This window comes from Theropithecus gelada, chromosome 5 (assembly GCF_003255815.1).
Source record: "Theropithecus gelada isolate Dixy chromosome 5, Tgel_1.0, whole genome shotgun sequence".
NCBI classification, from domain to species: Eukaryota; Metazoa; Chordata; class Mammalia; order Primates; family Cercopithecidae; genus Theropithecus; species Theropithecus gelada.
Window position 1 is genome coordinate 23400767 of NC_037672.1, and position 21221 is coordinate 23421987.

Here is a 21221-nt window from a genome sequence, read left to right on the forward strand (position 1 = left end):
ACACGGTGCCTTAAGCAAGCAAAAATGTGACAAAGTACAAACTATTATAAGCAATCTCATTTTTCATTCTGCAGTGGACCAAACTCAAACTCAAACTGTCATCCAATTCAATTATACAGATCTAGCAAACAATGAATCATAAAAACATTGCAAAATTCTCCTGTAGGCAAAACTGTCTTCTTCCGAAATACATTAAATAACTGCTAATTCATCAATGTGTTTATCAGACTGTTTTTTCCCCAAAGAAAAATTAGGAATTCTCACATTTTCATGCCCAGAGGATAATTCAATTTACCTAACCACCCCCCCAATAATAACTTTTGAAGAAAAAACAGAATGTGCTCATATAACTGTCACCTTTTTTAGTTTTAATGCTATCACGTAAGACTTAATCTTGATGCACACTGGATGGAAAAGGCAAAATGTATTTAATATACATATTAAATAGGATGCAGAAAAACACTAAGAGTCAATTTTGGTTAAAAGATCTGATAAAAATGTGTTTTGATAAGTCATACCTGGTGGATCCATAAAATCAAAATGTACCAAATCATCAATACCAAGTTTCTTCAACTGTAACACAACTGATCCTAAATTAGAACGCAAAATCTCAGGATAGGTGTTATCCTAGCAAAAAACAAAAACATGTATTTGTTATGTTAAACATGCCTCAGTCTCCTTGTTCAAGAAAACAAAAATCTGTTCACTGCCTCCCGAGCTATTTGTTTTGGCATTACTTCTACACTACTGTCTCAGGAGAGATAAATACTTGTAGACTACGCTAGAGAGAAACCATTTTTCTCCAACTATCTTTATGCTATTCGAAGTGTTTGCTACTGTCCATAAAACTAGAAACTGCAGAAAGAAATTTGTATAGTAGTTTTCACTCATCTATGTTTTCAATTTCCATGGTTTCAGTTAACCACTGTCACCAGAAAAAATTTTAAAGATTCCAGAAACAAACAATCCATCAATTTTAAATTGTGCAACATTCTTAGTAGTATGCTATATACACTATATGCCCATTTGTCACTTAACAACCATCTGTTATGAGATCAACTTTTGCAGTATCACAGTGCTTGTGCTCAAGTAACCTTTTACTTAATAATGGCCCCAAAGCGCCAAGAATAGTGATGCTGGCAATTTCGATATGCCCTGAAGTGCTTCCTTTAAGTGAAAAGTTGAAAGTAAGGAAAGAAAAGAAGTTGAAACCTAGTAAGGAAAGAAAAAAAAAAAAACAAAAACACACACATCTAAAGTAAGAATGTATCTTCTATCAGTGAAATTGTAAAGAAAGATATTTATACATAGTATATATAAGTAAGGTTCAGCATATTCTAGTTTTCAGGCATGGTGGGGGGGGGGGGGTCTTGGAATGTATCAGCCTCGAATAAGGGGGTGTGCAACTACCTAAGTTAATTATGCTATACATTTCACTCCTGGAAAAGCTAAGGAGCTTTTAATCCTAAAGGGCAAGATTAAGTAAATAAGGCAATTTTCTTCTGGTAAGAAATTCAACTTAACATTTTAAACATATAGGCAGGAAACAACAATACCCCATACCTGCATTTCTGTTTTATAAGCTTTCTCTGTGTAAAGTCTGAAGCATTTTCCAGGTCTGGTACGTCCAGCTCGACCAGCCCTTTGTTGAGCTGACGCTTTACTAATAGCTGTCACCAAAAGGGACTCAACTCTGATTCGAGGATTGTAGACCTATTGGAATTGAAATAACACAAGTCTTTCTTCAGTCAAACACAAACTTGTGATCCAACAGAAGTATCCAAAGCCCACAGTTAATTCCAAAATAAACAAAGAAATATTGATAGCCATAAATCATGCTGCTACAATAGACAACCCATCATCCTGAACCTTAAAGTTCTTTTAGACATTCTAATTCGATCATCTGAAAGACTCAAACTAACATGAAAAACTTCTTGTCAAACACACAGACAGCTTATATAATCCTTACTCCTCCTAATTTCAGATAATTTCAGTTCTATCAGGCTGACCTTTTTCCTTGCTTTTTATATGCTGGGCAGTCAAGGATTCTGCCCAAAAAGAAACCTTCACTTTCAAAACTCAATGTTCTGGGTACTATTACTCTGATACTGTTTAATGAAAAAAATTTCCAGCAATAACATGATATGCCTACAAAATGTAATTAATTTATCCAAAAGATACTTGAAAAATAAAACATGTATTTATTAAATAGCCAGTTCACTTGCACTTCACTTCATTTAGTACACAGCACTGTTAAACTAGAGGAGTAACATAGTACTGTTTTCAAATAGTGTGCCTAGTTGACAGCAGTAACTCTAATGTTGGATAAGTGACTGAACTGCAGGGATGGAAATCCTGTACTTTATTACTAAACCCATACTGTTAAATGAATATACAAGCCAAAACACCCACCATCACTACACTGAAACAAAGAAATCAAAGCAATTCTAAAAGGAAAAAAAGCCTAGAATTACATATTAAACAGTGTCTTAATTTCTGAGAGCCACCCAGAACATACAGCAGAAATCTGAAAATCAAACAAAAGAAAATAATTCCGAAAGGTAAATTTTAGCCATTAAATGAATGGGTAGTAAGTACTGTTAAACCAACTCTAATTTATAAAGTATCCACTAAATATGTACCTTCTGTTTCGCAAATCCAGGATCAATCACAAACACCACACCATCTATTGTCAAAGATGTCTCTGCTATGTTAGTTGACACAACTACCTGTTAAGAAATACAGTATATAAATTATATTACATATCGAATAAAATTAACAGGACTGTTAAAGATCAGCCATTAACTTTCAATAACACAAGGAATTTCAAACCAGCAAATAAACTAGAAATATGATTTGATTTTCAATGGCCAATGCTTTAAAAAGGTAAATTAAAATTTAAGAAACCAAAATTTTGTTTACGTCACAACAGCAACTTCTTTCTCAACAAAGCTATTAATTACTTCAGGTTATCACTCAACCGCGCTACATTTTGCTTAATCAAATTAATTGACAGCATAAAAAGAAAAACACTGATAAAGCAATATAACATGCCTGACAAAATGTCTGATAAAACAGCCCTTATAATTAGTATTCAAATTTCCACAAGTGTATCTTTCAAAATGAAAACTTCATTATTTATATCACCAAAATTCAACTCAACATTTTAAACAAAATGCCACATGGGAAAAACCTCAAGTTATAATCCAGTAAGAACTGACAGATCAGCAGAATCAAATGTAAATATTTTGCTAAGTGCATGATCTCAAAGGGATGACATGTAATATGCTATTAAATAATACAAAGCAACTGTTAAGAACCATAATTTTTTTATTGACAGAAATGTTTAAAGCATTTACATACTAATATGATAGCTTGTTTTGTGTATGTGCATGTTTTACTATAAATTACATATGTTTTAGAAAATTAGTTAAGGACTTGGGAAAGATGTTACATATAATTTTTTCCTTTTAAAACAATGGGAAATGGGGATTCCTCATTAGCATTTTAACTTAGTACATCTGATTTTCAGGAACAGGTTACTGATATTAAGTTGAAGATGTCTGTATACGCAAGCAATTGATACAGAAGATGAATCAAATGGAGTCTGCTTTTACCATTTGTAAGGGAAGATTAGACATGGATAGAAAGTGTGAGTGGCACCAAAGATACACTGTGAAATTTAAAAAGGTTTACTTCCATAGCAAAGACAAGAAAAGCTTTACTGAAAAATAACAGCATTTAGGATAGTCCTTGAAGGTAAGGTTAAGACCTACTCATTAGAGAAGGAAACGGCACTTAAAGTTCCATCTTAAAAAACACATGTGGGCAGGAATGCCTACGGACACATATAAAAAATGAAAAGATTTATATTTATCCCTATTTTATTTTAAAAACACTTAATTTTATAAATCAATAGCTTTAAAAAATCATATGCTTTTGCTGCATTCACTATTTTACTTAAAATAATATTAACAGTTTCATTTTCTGATTTCATATTTACTAAGTAGTAGACTTCCCAAAATACTAGCAGGAAACCTCAGGGATTTAAAAACATAATAGCAATCTACCATCAGTGTATTTCAGAATAATTTACAAGTAATAAACCAAAATGTTTCCTTTTATTTGTCAGCTGAAAAGACTGACAACTAGCAAAGGAATAAGGAAGGACAAGTGGTTTCATGATGTTGCTGAAATACATTCTTCAGGACATTTAGATAAATAATCAGCAGCTAGAACTGAAGCAAACAACACCACACATAAGGTTAACAGGTGAAACTTGAATAAGCATAACCTGCATTTAATATTCTTCTAGAAAGTCCGTTTGTCGTAGTTAAAGAAGTGATGAACTCAGAGATAACTGGCAGACACAGCAATCCAACCTGAGTGGCTAAGTAACTGTGGAAAGGTTTTAACACCCCCAAGCTTGTACTCCTTTTATAACTTGCATATTACTTAGTCTACGTAACACAGGGTTGTAGGGAATAAATTATGTAAGGATGTGGAAATATTCTATAAACTATACAGAATGGACCAGGCATGGTGGCTCACATCTGTAATCTCAGCACTTAAAAAGGCCAAGGAGGATTATTTGAGTCCAGGAGTTTGAGACAAGCCTGAACAACATAGTAAAATTCCACCTCTATAAAAAATTAAAAGAAATTAGCCAGGCATGGTGGCACATGCTTGTAGTCCCAGCTACCTAGGAGGCTAAGATGGGAGGACTGGTTGAGTCCAGGAGATTGAATCTGCAGTAAGCTATGATCATGGCACAGAACTCCACCCTAGGCAATAGACTAAGACCCTATCTCAAATCTATACAGAACCAACTACATGCCTGTAAATACAGAAGACGTCTTCTGGCTTTCTGGAATTCTGGGGTGAAAACCATGGTTCTGAATATATTTATGAAGAAAATCACTTTTTAAAAAGTTATTCTGGCAAAAAATACATGTCACATATTTCTTCTAGAACAGAATACAATGTGATAAAAATTTCTGATGTGACCAATTCTTTAAAGAGTTACTATTATTAAAAAAACACTTAATTTTTCTCCACAAAATAATTTCATCCTGTATGTCTTTTATCTGGGTCTGTGTGTATTAAATTCTGTAACAGTTAACAAGACATGGATGCATGATTCTGCATGTGTTTAAGAATCAAATGATTTATGCCAACTTGGCAAACCCATGTCATTATTGATATTAATAAGAGCCTATTGCCAGCCAAAAGTCAAACCCTAAAATACAAGTGTTAAATTGAGTCCTTACAAAAAAGCACAAGTTTTAGGCCTTTCTCAAGGACTAAAAATAGCTAAGGCTAAATATACATACATACACACACACACACACACAAAATGCAAAAGCAAACTAATAAATGACAAGATAAAAGCTTCTTTGGAACCTCAGCAATTGAGTGAGGCAAGCCCTAAGCATGTTCTAATTGTAAATGGCACACTATACAATCAGGAATCCATCAGGAGACAAAATGACCTTGAATTTGTCAAGGGATTTACATTATGACCAGTTAGAATCAATATAATTGTTACATGCTTTCTAGACTGCAACACTGCAGTAAGTGTTCAAAGAGCCTTAAAAAGTGTTCAAATTTCATTTACTAATATGGAACAGACCCTATGGTGAAAAGCTTGGCATCACTGTCAGGACATGCTAAGAGTCCATTTTCCCCCTCAATAACCTGCCTTATAATAGAACTTACTTTTTTTCTAATAGAACCACTTTCCCACCCCCCACCCCACCCCCAATAACTCCACTTCAGAGCAGAACTCGCAGTACTTCATTTGCCCTACCTGAATACTGTCTGGACACAATAATGCATTTAGTTTAAACTAATTTGGATTTTTAGTCCCCAGGGAACTCTGTGGGGGTCTCCAATACAAGGACATCAACTTATTTGCTTATAAACGTCCCAGCAGCACCACAGTAAGCTATCTTCAGACCCTGGATCATCAAGTCTCTCTTTAAAACTATAGAACCATCTCCATAAGGGCCATTTCTCTTTTTTACTGAGCAATTGATGCTCTGAATCGTATTAATTAGCAAAATGCAGGATAAACTATAGAAAAGTCAGCTATTTGTATGAACAAAATTTGTGAAAACTAAATATTTAAAAAATAATTATAGTGGTATTTTAGTAACAACCAAATCCATAAAATAACAATTGTATGTCTCAGTCAAGAAATGCAGAGAAGTTATCCACTGAAGAGTAAACTTGAATGCATGTAAAGAATTACTATAACTTTTAACTTAGTCAAATACTTCAATAAACTTCAAAAATTACCAAGAGGTAAAAATATCTACTTTCGTATTAATATATGTTGCATTCTCAACCTTTCTTGATTGCTAAAAACTTGAAATCGTTCACCATTAGTACTGTAACATGTTTAAAAGGTTACTGTTTTATTAGTATCACAATCAAGTTATAAAATCTATTTTGCATAAACTAAGAGTGAGAAATAAGAAATGGCACTGCCTTAGAAAAGGTACTCAAATATAAAGTTATACAGACTCACAATTTGATGGAAATTAAAATATCATATTAAATATTTTATTTGTTCAAAAACTTTCAATACTTTTATATATTTGCTTTATGCTAGCTACTATCCTTATATTAGAATCAACAGTGTAACAAAAAAATCAAATATTTTGTTTTTCACAATTAGATGCAAACAGTAAGTTTAAAATTACATATGAACAGTAAAACTTGTATAGATCCCTCCTCTATAAGTTAGCTTTGTATGAAAACTTTAAATTTGTGCTTAACATGCTGCACCTCAGAATGTTCTTCCTCCTAATGAAAATGATGCAGCAACTGCCAAGGAAGTCTTCCTTTACTCTCCCTAGGACTGTCCAGGGAAGCTACATCAGTGCTCGTCTCAATCTCTAAGATGAAATTGACTCAAGGTAAGGATAACATGATTTCCCAGCAAGAGGTCCTACAGCTTTGGCTGAAACACCATCACTGGATGGCAAAGTGGCATTATAGCTCTTAGTTCTGAAATACAAGCTCATGATCAGTCCTCAGAGTGAGCCCATCACCAACTGTGGCCATCATCACATATCCAGCCATTGCTGAGTCACTCTTTTCAATAAGACAAAATTCTCCTCAGCATCCTAAGGATTTAAAACACAAAAAGCAAAACAGAAACAAAAACCTTAATTTACTTCAAAGGCTTAAGACAGCAAGAGCTCAGATGTGTAACTGTAGTAAATATGGGCCCATATTTCTCAAAGTAGAACTCAATGAAATGAGAAGTACACAAAAGGAGGCAAAAACGGGACATCTTTGTTGTACACCAATTTCACTCAATGGCAAACAAACACAACATTTCAAAAATAAAACAAATACAGATATACAAAGTACACATGATTTCAAGACAAATGAAAAACAGGCAGGCTGAGGGCCAGGCCTGGTGGCTCACGCCTATAGTCCCAGCACTTTGGGAGGCCCAGGAGTGGGGACTGATTGAACCCAGGAGTTTAAGACCAGTCCTGGCAACATAGTGAGACCCCATGCTGTTTTAAAAATAATAATAATAATAAAGGCTCTGCCTGAAGGGTGCATTAACTTCTGTTTATTATATAAATATTTAAGACATATTTTTCTCTCTCTCTCTCTCTATATATATAGATATATATTTCTGCTGATGAGGAATCAAGCTAAAATTAGGCCCACAGAGAATAAAGCACTTTCTAGTCCATAAATCAGCTTCAAAATTATATATTAAAACTATCACTTAAAATGACAAGTTTTCCCCAAAGTTCAGAATACACGTAAGGTAACATGAAAAAAATATTTTAACATGTTCTAGAGACAGGCAAAAAATAATTAAAAGTTCAACATTATGAAGCTATGATTAGACTATTTTCTAAAAGTCAAATTTATTACACTTGATGATCTATGAAAAACTCAAAAGCTGTTTTGTTTTTTTTTAATATTTCTATCAATCCCTGTTTATTTATATTACACTAGGCTGCTACTGCACATCCACTCAGTGAATTCTTTCAATTTGAGAAACATACTTTGTTCATTTAAGTTTTATATGGCCATGTAAAAAATAATCACAGTTGTGTTTATGATTCATAATTTTTCAGTAATCATCAAAAAATTAGCTAAGATACTGGGAAAAAAAATCACAAAAGAAGTTGTGGGTGTGTTAGTCCTCAATACAGAAATAAGAAAGCAACAAATTTCGATTTTGACTAACAAGTAAATGAGGTGAGTAAAAAGTTCAGGTAAGACTTTTTTCAATATAAATAAACTGAAGAAACTTATAGCAGCTGCCACAAAAGCCTTGTACATAAGTATCTTGTATACGTCAAACTTAATCCTTGACAATCGTCCCAAGGGATCAAAGTAACAGCTTTAAAAAATGAAAAAACTAGGATCACAAATTAAGAAAATCTTACCAAAATTCACATGCAGCTATTATGTAACCTAATACATGGGTAGGTTTAAAAGTCTAGTTGACTCCACTGTTCAAGTGATTTAAACCTTTTAATAAAACTGTGCAATCTTATTTTCAAAGACTCTATTAGGACTCCCAAATCTTAAAAAATAAATAAAAGCCCAGCTGCTGTTTCAAACTGGAACCAGGATGTCTTCCCAACCCCTCAGCAAAGTATCTCAGAAATAGGGCTGAAATAACCTTGTTCCTGTCTGTGTGACAGGATCTAGATGAAGCTTCTGCCTTTAAGGAACTCACGTAGTTATGCAGTGTGATCAGTGCTACCTTTTTTTTTTTTTTTTCCTGAGATGGAGTCACGTTCTGTTGCCCAGGCTGGAGCGCAGTGGTACGGTCTCAACTCACTGCAAACTCTGTCTCCCATGTTCAAGTGATTCTCCTGCCTCTGCCTTCTGAGTAGCTGGGATTACAGGTATGCACTACCATGACTGGCTAATTTTTTTTTATTTTCAACACAGACAGAGCTTCACCATGTTGGTCAGGCTGGTCTCAAACTCCTGACCTCGTGATCTGCCCACCTCGGTCTCCCAAAAGTGCTGGGATTACAAGCATGAGCCGCCACGCCCGGCCAAAACAGTGCTACTGTTATTAGATGTCTGCACAGAGTCAACATTTCCCACCTGTAGACATTATTACTTGGTGAAGCCTTAAAGAAAATTATGGGCAGAAGGCCAAGGCACCAAAGAAAAAGTGCTTACTTTATACCAAGTGATTTAATAGAAGAAAAGACAGTACTTGGCCAACATCCTCTTTTCTTAACCCATTCTAACGAATCTTCCATTTGCTAAGGAGGGACTACCTAGGAGAAGCAGTACCCATTCTTACTTTAGGGTCAAGAGAGATGCAGAACCCTACAAATGGGTATTATTTTGTTGTACAAACCTAGATCATAATCACCCACAACTTAGTCCTTTATAACTGAATGAAGTTTGTATATCATAAATAATTCTTTCATTATTAGTGAAATGTTTATAAAGAACATTTCTAATGTTACCTTTCTTCCAATTGCTCCATTCTGTTTTTTGGGAGGTGGAGGCTCAAAAATGCGTTGCTGCTGCTGAGGTGGAAGTGTAGAATACAATGGAATGATTTTAATGTCACCAACTTCAGGGCCCAAATCATCAACCTCACGCTTTATTCTCTTACAGGCTTCATCAATTTCCTACAAAATAAAAGTGAGTCTAAAAACGAATACTGAAACATTTTTATTTACTATAATCACAGTTCTATGCAGTCTATTTTATGTATGCCATCCTCTTTCACTTCATAGATACCCTATTTTCAATTTAGTAACCAAACTAATTTAGCAAATTTCAACGAGATTTCCAAAACAATCCAAGAAACTTTCATTTTTGTATTCAAATGAATATATAACTGCCTTATTTGCATTCCACACCCCTTTTCTTAAGAGTCAGATTTCCTAATTAATTCTCAACAAATTGTACTAAAATTGAAATTTCTCACCCAGGAATATTTAAATGCACTTATGACCTTTTCAATTTTCACAATCTAAAAGAAATTGATGTGCTAGACATTTTAAATAAGCCAATTAGGCTTTAATGTCACGTATCACTAATGCAATTATATGGAAGATTTGCTTCATTGTGCCTAATGAGAACAAACACCTTTACAGTATCAACACAGACATTTAAGAACTAGGCTAACCCAAATGTCTTAGAGCAGCTACAATTTTTTTTCTCAGAAAACTACAGTCACACGTTGCTTAATGACAGGAATATGTTCTGAGAAATCTGTTAGGCGACTCTGTTGTTGTGTAAACATTCTAGTGTATTCATGAACCTAGATGGTATAGCCTATTGCTCCTAGGCTACAAACCTGAGGAGCATGTTACTTAAGTGAATACAGTAGGCAACTGTAACACAATGGGAAGTGTTTGTTCATCTAAACAAAGAAAAGGCATGGTAAAAATATGGTATAAAAGATAAAAATTGCCAGGCATGGTGGCTGACGCCTGTAATCCTACCACTTTAGGAGGCCGAGGCAGGCGGATCACCTGAGGTCGAGAGTTTGAGACCAGCCTGACCAACATAGAGAAACCACATGTCTACTAAAAACACACAATTAGTTGGGTGTGGTGGCACATGCCTGTAATCCCAGCTACTTGGGAGGCTGAGGCGGGAGAATCGCTTGAACCAGTTAGGCAGAGGTTGCGGTGAGGCAAGATTGCGCCATTGCACTCCATCCTGGGCAACAAGAGCGAAACTCCGTCTCAAAAAAAAAAGGTAAAAATCAGTACACCCGTATAGGATATCTGCCATGAATGAAGTCTGCAGGACTGAAAGCTGCTGTGAGTGAGTACTCAGTGAATGTGATGGCCTAGGACATTCTGTACACAACTGTAGACTTTATAAACGCTGTACGTTTTGACTACACAAAATTTATTTAAAATGTATTTTCTTTTGATACATTTTTCTTTCTTCAATAAATTAACCTTAGCTTACTGCAACTTTTTAACTTTACGAACTTTAATTTTTTTAACTGACTGTTTTGTAGTAACACTTAGCTTAAAACACAAACACGCTGTACAGCTGTGCAAAAGTATTTTCTCTTTATATCCTTACTCTATAAGCTTTATTCTAATTTAAAATTTTTTACTTTTTCAACTTCTTAAACATTTTGGTTAAAAGACCCAAACACCCACTTAACCTAGACCCCCACAGAGTCAGGATCATCAATATCACTATCTTCCAACTTTACATATTAGCCCACTGGAAGGTCTTCAAAGGCCAGTAACACACATAGAGCTGTCATCTCCTGTGATAACAATGTCTTCTCCTAGAATATCTCCTGAAGGACCTGCCTAAGCCTGTTTTACAGTTAACATTTTTAAGTCGAAGGAGAACACTCTAAAATAATGATAAAACATGTAGTAAATACATAAACCACTAACAATGTCCTATTATCATTATGTACTGTACATAATTGTACATGCTATACAGTACTTTTAAACAACTGGTAGCAAAGTAGGTTTGTTTGAACTAGCATCACCACAAAGCAGTGAGTAATGTGTTGTGCTATGTTGCAAGGTTACGTTCAGCTCCATTATAATCTTATGGGACCAGCACCATGGCTATCTGAGAAGTCTGTCTTGACCAAAATGTTGTTATGTCACACATGACTATATTCTAAGGCATTTGCATTCAAGAGGAGACATAATGAATACCAAGACAGAAGAAAAGAGAGAGACAGATTATGTATGATAGCTCTGGGAGAGGCAAAGGAACTTAAAAATGGAAGGCAGCACTGCAGACAAATGTATTCCAAATTTTATTGGAGTATTAATTCAATTAAACCCAGAAGTATGTAAAACGCTTACTATATACGAGGCAGCCTGTCCAATAAATGACCCAATCAGAAGCTACCCTTGTCAACAAATTGCGTTTTTCCCCCAAAGGACAACGATACTAATGAGTGAGGAAGAATTTTAGGACGTTTACTTTATATTTTTTTTAATGTCCAACTGTGTTTCTGTATCAAAAAACACAAAGTTCCTTAACACAGTAAGAACAAATAAATTACTTTTCACTTATTTCAAACACACCAGTTTTCTTAAAGGTTATCTGTCTCAAAAATCAACACAGAAAATTACTATTAAAGATTCAGTGTTAACAGATCCATCCCCCTTTGAAATCTCAAGTTTCTAATGAAAGTAGATGCTATTCATCTAAATAAAAAACATAACAAAGTGAATAAATATTTTCTGAAAATACTGCTTTCAAACGTTGTATCTAGATTAGAATGCCCCCTGCTGGCATGCAAATAAAAAATTAAGAGCTCTCCAACTTCAAAAATATTTGAACATAATATAAAACTAGGCTTCCAACATTTAAGAGTATCTGCATTTTAATTTTACTGTATATATATATGAAAAATAAATGGTCAGAAATCACAAAATATCCAGATTTCACACATTAAAAATTACGTGCTTTAATTAGACGTTTGCTTTGTGATTCCAATATTTTAAAATGACAATTCCAACTTTGCTGGAGATTAGATTACCCAATCTGCTAAGAATGCATGGAGCTAAAATAAAATGTTGACTATGTAGGATATAAAGGCATCTCTAAAATGTGGAAGAAATCCCATAACACTTATGTTTTTAGATAAAGTCCTAAACAGTTTTAAAACTTGCACTAAAAATTTTCCCTGAGGTTTGCCAAACTTCCAAAAAGTCAACACTATCAGCTGAGAATGCCACAAAACTTATCTGCATCATCAGAATATAAAAACAAACAGGTAGAGGAGGAAAAGGAAGTTTCACTGTCCCAACAGCAGCCATCTGCTTAGTCATCAGCAATACTAAGAATAAAGACAGTTCAGGAGTTCTTTATTTGAGGAAAGATTTTTAACTCCAAAAGCAGCAATATGTTAGTAAATTAATCTGGACCTTACCAATTAACTCACTGCATGCTGAAAAAGAATTTTACTAAGCAAAATTAAAAATAAAAAATTATTTAATTACAATCACTCTTATCTAATTCCTATCTAGGCAACACTGTTCTCTCTCCCTCCCAAATCAACTTAGGTGACTATAGAAGCACTTTTATTTAGGTGGTCAGAATATGTTCTTAAAAACCAGTTTTAAAATTTTATAAGATTACTCAATTTCATGGAAGCTATTCAAATTTATGAAGAAAGGAGTACTGATTTCACAGTACCATTTAACTTACCAAGTAAAAATAACGAAGGTTCACAAAAATGAGAAGGTAATACTTACTTTAGACCAGCTCTATTACTAAATACAACGAATGAAATGTAAACAAAACATTAGGTTTTCTGCTACCTTCTCCCCAAAACTCTACAAATTCAAGACTGGGAACCTAAAGATAATTTAAAGAAGCAATGGTATGCATATAAACAGTTGACAACTAGAGTGGCATTTTATTTCATGAAAGACTTACACTCTAGCACACATCTGAAAACCCTTCGGCTTACTCCCTTCCTTTCCCCAGCTGTGGGATTCACAGTTAAAAAATAGTGCACAAAGCTGTCTCAGAGAAAAACCTTTCAGGTCCTTAACCATGAGGCCATTTGATAAATTTCTGATAGAATCTCAATAAGCTTATGTTATCTGAATATGATGACAACTTTAAATACTGATTTAAAAAATAAAAATATGGCTGGGCGCAGTGGTTCACGCCTGTAATACCAGCACTTTGGGAGGCTGAGGCAGGTGGATTACCTGAGGTCAGGAGTTCGAGACCAACATGGAGAAACCCCATCTCTACTAAAAATACAAAATTAGCCGGGCATGGTGGTGCATGTCTGTAATCCCAGCTACTGAGAAGGCTGAGGCAGGAGAATTACTTAAACCTGGAAGGCAGTGGTTGTGGTGAACCAAGATCGCGTCACTGCACTCCAGCCTGGACAACAAGAGCAAAACTCCATCTCAAAAATAGTAAAAATAAAAATACACTATGCACTTTGGAGGAAGTGAGAAACTAGAGAGACCAGACACAGGAGGACAAAGTGATTATCCCAACAGTCTCAATACCACCATTGCTGTTCATATGCCATCAGAAAAGCATTTTGGGGCTGGGTGTGGTGGCTTGCACCTATGATCCCAGCACTTTGGGAGCCTGAGAAGGGCAGATCACCTGAGGTCCAGGGTTCGAGACTAGCCTGGCCAACATAGTGAAACCCTGTCTCTATTAAAAATAAAAAAACTAGCCAGGCGTGATGGTGGGCACCTGTGAGCCCAGCTACTTGGGAGGCTGAGGCAAGAGAATCACTTGAACCTGGGAAGCAGAGGTTGCAGTGAGCCGATAATCATGCCACTGCACCCCAGCCTGGGTGACAGAGAGAGACTCTGTCCTCCCTCTTACCCCAAAAAAGAAAAAGAAAAACCCTTTCGTAAAAGCCTTTTTAAAACTTTGTATTATCCAAATAGCTTCTGAATTTATTTAGCCATTCAAGAATTCCAAAGCACACCTATAAACACCCTATTGAAAATAAGCTTAGAAATGCTACATCTGAGAATACAATTTTAAATGAAGTAAATTCTAACTAAGAACTTTTAGTCATCCTTTCCAACCTTCATGAGCATATGGGAAGACAAAACCAAACTGAAGTGTTTTGACGATGAATAGGCACCCAAGTTCACTCACAAGCTAAATAACTGTATGAGGATAACCTGATTTCAAAGCAGCTATGATGCAAATTCATGCCTCAGCATAATACCAATTGTATCCCACGGATCTCCTAAACTGCAATTGCAAAATCTTAAACAATAATTAGCTATAACACAAACTCTAGTGGTATATAAAAGTATTCCTATAGTATACAGATAAAGGGGGTTATATATTTTACATATTAATATAATCAGGTTGAAGAACATTGAAATAAAAAAAATGATTAACATGCCATGTTCTTATGATTAAAGTTGCTGCATATTAGAAACAGTATGTCAAAAGCTAAATAATGAAGAAAATTAAAACAATACCTCTTGACCAGTTAAGAAAAGAAGAAGATCTCCCTCTTCCTCTTCACACATATGAATCTGGATAACTGTTCGAATTGCTGCTTCAAGATAATCTCTCTCTGGTTCTGGAGTATAAAAGATCTCAACAGGATGTGTACGCCCAGGAATAGTTAAGAGAGGACAGTTATCAAAGTAAATCTGGAATTTTCCTGCATCTAGAGTAGCGCTCATAACTATAACCTGAAAGAAAACAGTAAATTACTTGAAGCTGTCTTCAAGGGTTCTTATGCGGTCTTAAAAGTATAGTAATATTCACTATTCTATGTATATATCAGCTATTAAAAAGCCCATGAAAACCTTCAAATAAAGTGTAAATGAAAAATCAAATACATAATGACTGAACTATAGTAAAAGTTATTTACATTTTTAAAAATTTAGAAAAAAAATAAATGCATAAACTACAGTATTTCTTCATAAAATACCTTAAAAATCAGATTTTATAAAATTATATGTAATTCAGATTGGTAAAAGAAAACATTAATATGTAGGATAATTACTGCTACCATTATTAAAACAAAACTTTGCAAATAGGGAAAAACAGAAAGAAAATGCAAACAAACAAACAAAAATCAGTGGACCAGATATAAAAAGAAGGTTCCTCCATAAAATGTTTCACTAGAGTTCTTAATTTCTACTTTCAGGTTCTCACTAAAACCTTGGTAGCACAGCAAGTTTAATAAATAATGACAGTACTCACATTATTCTTTAAATATATTTTTTAAAGCATTGATCTAATTTTTATAAACAAAAACATGCTCAGGTCTCAATTTTTTTCCTAAAGACCCAGAATCTTTCTTGCCAGTGCTGAACCCTTGTTTGTTTGTTTGTTTCTGAGATAGAGTCTCGCTCTGTTGCCAGGCTATGAACCCTTCTATAACACACATATCAACAAGGGATGAGTCTACATTCTAATGAATAGTATACACACACAACACAGCAAAAAGGTGAACTTCATAGACTTTGGGGGACAAAAATGTCAAAAATAGTTTTAGGCCCTTAACATAGTAACAGTGGCCAAGGTACATGTGGTATGGAGAAAAGTAGTAATACACTAGGGTAAGCGACTACATTTCTAAGGAGCTGCCTGTCCTATGTATAGTTATTTCCACTCTCCAACACTATTAAGTTACAATGGGTGTTTGTGATGAGACAAGGACATGGATCTGAGGGACAAAGATTTAATCCTTAAGTAAAGGGGGCCTCTGTACTTAATGAAGGGTAGAGTGAGTAGCGCAGTTACACATATATGTTATTAGATTATAAAAGAACTAGGTGGGTAAGAAATTGAGAAGATTTGGCTTAAAAATGCATTACTAAAAAGGGGGAGAAATATACTTAAAGTCTAAAATGAAGACACAGCAAAGCAGAAACAAAACAAGAAGGTACTTACTAGTTCCTTCTTTTACAGGTGATTTCTTACAGTTCGTTATTGATCAGTATGTATTCCCCATTTTTATGCCCATATACACACATATATAATTAAATGGAGAGAAGATATTACTTCACCTTTAAATCTGATCTCTGTCTTACAACTTCCTTCAGAACACCCATTAGAATATCTGTAGCCAGTGTCCTCTCATGAGCCTCATCAAGAATTATTACACCATAACGCTCCAGGAGGGGATCATTCATAGCTTCACGAAGTAACATCCCATCAGTCATATACCTATATTCCAAAGAACATGTTGGTTAAAGGTTCCTTTAGGTCATTTTAAAACCAAACTTCGTGACAAAAATGAAATGCAAAGACATATTAAAACTAAACTTCTGCCCCAAACAAATGTGCTACTGTTTCACGATCAATTGCAAAATTAAGTTTCAAGAAAATCTTTTTTAAGAGTATACAACCAAACACAATATGCATTATCAATTCTTGAAAAATATAATACTGAAATGTACTGGGAAGACTTTATGACCGATTATGGAACGTAACGATCACACGGTTTCACACAAATGCCAAGGCAAAATTCATCATTTTCAATTTCTTAAACCGTTTAAAAACATACAAATACTCAACATACAAAACAAACTAATAAACCATTTTAAGTTGCTTCATGTCACACTACTAAAATGTTACCACATGCAAATAAACATTTTTTGTTAAGCCTTAACAATTCCTTACTTAATAAGCTAACACCAGGCTCTTGGTTCAAAAGGGCTGACAGCGCTTGAGTCTGCCATCTTCCTCCCATCCCAAAGAAATAATCTTAACACACAAAAGGAATTTATTAATAAAAGAAGTGGGACTGAGGGGCAGCATCTACACTAAAGAAATGCTGATACATAAATGGAAGATAAATAACAAATGATGTCAGATTGATCAATGAACCAAAAAGGGAAACCAGGCTTAGTTAGGGATGGCTCAAGTGAAGGCAGCTAATATGGACTCCAGTTATCACAAGAGAGGTGCCACGTAAGAATGAAGACAATGAGATCAAGGGTCAAGGTTGTATAACTTTGTAGGGGTCAGCTATCTCCTGTCCATTCCACTCTGGTTACTGCTGTCACTATGAAAAAAAACTATTTTCCTTTTGGCACCTGGACAAAACACAGTATGCCTTTAGATGCTTAAGTCACAGCTCATTCAGTTAGATTAAAAACCCATTATTTTATTTACAGATTTAAAAATGGTATTAAAAATCTGAAGCCATCATTTATGATTTCACCATTTTGGCTCTTTTTATGATTAGTCTAACCGAATCTTTCATGGACCATGAAGCTCATGCCATCCGTTGGAGCATTAAGTTCAGCAAACTGATGGTATACCACAAAAAGAAGTGAATTCTCTTTATTTCACCTAAACTTAATTCTAAATTTAAAAAGCTTTTGGCAAACAAATCCATCTTAACTCATTTATATGCTTTATGCTTCTTGTCCTTGGTCATATTTTTAAAAATAAACTACCACATTTCTGGGAGGGACAAACAGCATTAACTATAAGGTTATTTTATGTAAGACCAGGAAAGAAAAAACTGCCAATTAAACTATGACTCAGTGCCTTAAAGACAGTAAAGTATAGTGTATGAATCAGCAACACTATAGCCCGTAGCTGCTTTGAAATTTCTTTGATCTGAGGACATTTGGTAATTTTTCCTGTCTTTCGATATATCACAGACATGAGATAGGCAATACTCTTGTACATGATCTTAGTAACAGAACATTACAGCTTCCTCTATTTTGAGTTAACTCTCTTAGCTTCAATAGAGCTGTCTGTTGATTTGCAGGGCAAAAAAAAATGGATAGGTTACTCTTCCAACATTTGCTCAAATACTAGCGTATTCACACCCTATTGCTCCATTTCCCAGTCTCTTGATACTCAGTACTCATTTCAACATGGAATCATAGTGTGATATTTAATATTTTTGAAGGCATTTAAATTAGCAAATCCTCTCAGTATATACAGACCCAACAATTCACATTCTTTGAGGTGAAAATATGTACAGCTAGATCAAGTTCAAGCATTCACAGGCAATAATTACCAAACTGCCACCAACTACAAGACCTCAGTAGATCGTAAGATACATTGTAACTTCAGACAATAAAAACTTGAGAACAAAGTCACAGAAATGACAAAATATGACTTTAAGTTGAAAACTTCTTAAAAGTGGTTTTAAAAGTCACCTTCTTTATTTTGATCCTTTTTCTCCTCACATTCCTCAAGCTTTAACCAATCACAACAATATGGAGCAGAGATAACCAACAGACATTCCTTTTTATTTTTCTAAGGGAAGAAATGTTACAGATGGCAGACTATAAATACTTAAGTTAGATTAATGGAAATATTTTATTGTGCTTTATTAACTATGCATATTGCAAGTACTAAGTTAAATGGCCAAAACTTCTGTCATCCACAGACAATTCTTAATGGTTCTTCACCACTGACCATCACCCAGTGATCCCATTCCATGAGGTGCTGCACTTAATTACTTCTTGCATCACCAGTTAATATGGGATATTGCTGTTTGTGCAATGAAGAATTTCAAGAAAAATGAAATTTTAAAATTTGGAAGGTCTCAAGAATACAGTCAAACTTACTTCTTTCCCAGTGAAGAAAACGAAAAAACCATAGTTAACTTTTACAGATTCCCAAAACCAGTTACTAAGACTAGGTATGACTGTACTGATTCTCAGTCCTAAGTCTCTACTACATTAACACACTCTCCACAAAGTCCCAGATAAAGGAATACACTGTATATACAAATTTAATAGCAAAAAAAGGTATTTGAAAGATATGCCCAGGTCCTAACCTCTGTTACCTACCAATGTGACATTATTCAGAAATAGGGTCTTTGTAGAAGTAATTAAGTTATGAATTTCAGAAAAGATCACCCTGAATTTAGAGTGGGCCCTAAATCCAATGATCAGTATCCTTATAAAATGTAAAGAGAGCGAGATTTGAATACAAAGGGAAAGCCATGTGAAGATGAAGACAGAGACTGTGGTTATAAAGCTACAAGCCAAGGAATGCCAAAGACCGTTAGCCACCACCAAAAGCTAGGAGAGACTCATGAAAGACTGTTGCCCCTTAGAGTCTCCAGTTGGAACTAGCCTGCCAACATGCTGTTTTTGAACTTCTGACCTTCAGAATTGGGAGTGAATGTTAATTTTAAGCCACTTAAAAAAAACAAATAGAAACAGTACCTGATGATTTGCTATACTGTTAAATGCATGAAACCCTCTGCTTAACAACAAAAAACTAGCTTGACACAGAACTCAGGGAAGGCAGAACCAGGTAGTGGAGATAAAAACTATAGTCCATTTTCCTTTATGTAAGAGTCAAGTTTTACTACCTTTCTTAGTAGCAATGAAATATTATCCAGGCTAAGGAGTGAGTCACAAGAGTAAAATTTTAAGTTTGAAGTTTCAATAACGAATTAATAAACAAAAATGCCACAGGATAGTCAAACTCTACACTTTACTGGGTGCCTTACCATCTACAGTGTTTTCCGACTGTTTTAGGGCAGAGACTCCCTTAAAAAGTTATTAGCATCACCTGGGAACCAGTAAGAACTACAAAACCTGAGTCTCATCTCAGATCTACTTAATCAGCAAATTTGAAGGTGGGGCATAGCAATCTGTGTTCTAACAAGTTTTCAAGTGATTCTGATGATTGCTAAAGTTTAAGAAACACTAGTCTAAATCAAACAAGAAGCAGATTACCTAAAGTAGATGCCTAAAGTAGCAAAAACATCCTTGGAGTATGTAACAGTTCAGCTTTTCAACTGTGACTGCCTAATAAAATATACCAAAAACCCAATGTACTGTATAGTATCAACCCAGCTTAAGTACTTTTTTGCAACAGATACATGTAGATGGCGTAGTATAACTACAAGCCAACTGCCAACTATGATCTTGGCAAGATGACGACACCTAACACATCACTAGTTCTGATTTGAACAAACCATGGTAAAACATTACATCCTGCAAATATATTACTTATTTATATTTTTGTATTTATATATGTATGTGTATATATATGTGTGTGTGTATATATATATTTTATGAAACATTGCAAAAAATTATAAACTAAGCCTCAGAAAGGCAAAAAATCATTTTTCTAAAATGAAAACCAGAAATCCCTACCTCAAACCTTATGATCCCTCCCAGTAAAATTCCAGCTTGGTTAAATGTTTAAAACAAAAACAAAATAGTAAAATACATGGATTAAATTATTTAAAACAACATTGGGCAGGGTATGATGCAAAACCTGGACATCATAAAGATGGTTAATTCAATACGTGTACAAACTTCAAGTCTTTGTGTTTTATGAAGTGTTATCAAGCAAAGAAATAGATGACAAACTGGGCAAAAATTGCAACTTATATCCAAAGTGCTAACTCCGTTATAAGCTCCTACAAATCAATAAGAAAAAGGCCAACCCACTACAGAAGATGGGCAAAGCATGAGGAGACATCTAATTCTATCAATTTTATAATACTGCACATTTGGCCAAATTTAAATTCTCTGAAACTGAGACGCATTTTAAAATAGCACCTTAAAAACAGCTGTCAACTACGTAGAAATCCTGAGATGAAAAAAGCACCAGTCTCCGATTCCAAAAAGAAATACAAATGGCTAATATACAAAGATGTTCAATTTCACAGAAAATAAATGCAAATTAAAACCATAAAGAGATCCCATTTTTCACTTACAAGATTGACAAAGATAAAAAGTTTTATAATGCTGAGTTGGCAAGGGTAAAGAAACAGATGCTCATTTGCTCATTCCTTACTG

The 21221-nt window shown here is 34.6% G+C and overlaps 1 protein-coding gene across 1 annotated transcript in view; it reads right to left on the minus strand.

Moving 5' to 3' along the window:
- Positions 1-21221, minus strand: part of DHX15 (DEAH-box helicase 15) — a 57759-nt gene that overhangs the window by 12534 nt on the left and 24004 nt on the right. The window contains exons 4-9 of the mRNA XM_025384980.1: positions 16494-16653; positions 14949-15167; positions 9480-9647; positions 2643-2729; positions 1564-1713; positions 519-627 (exon numbers count right to left, since the gene is read on the minus strand). Coding sequence (XP_025240765.1) covers positions 519-627; positions 1564-1713; positions 2643-2729; positions 9480-9647; positions 14949-15167; positions 16494-16653 — 893 coding nt within the window. The remainder of the gene's footprint in view (positions 1-518; positions 628-1563; positions 1714-2642; positions 2730-9479; positions 9648-14948; positions 15168-16493; positions 16654-21221) is intronic.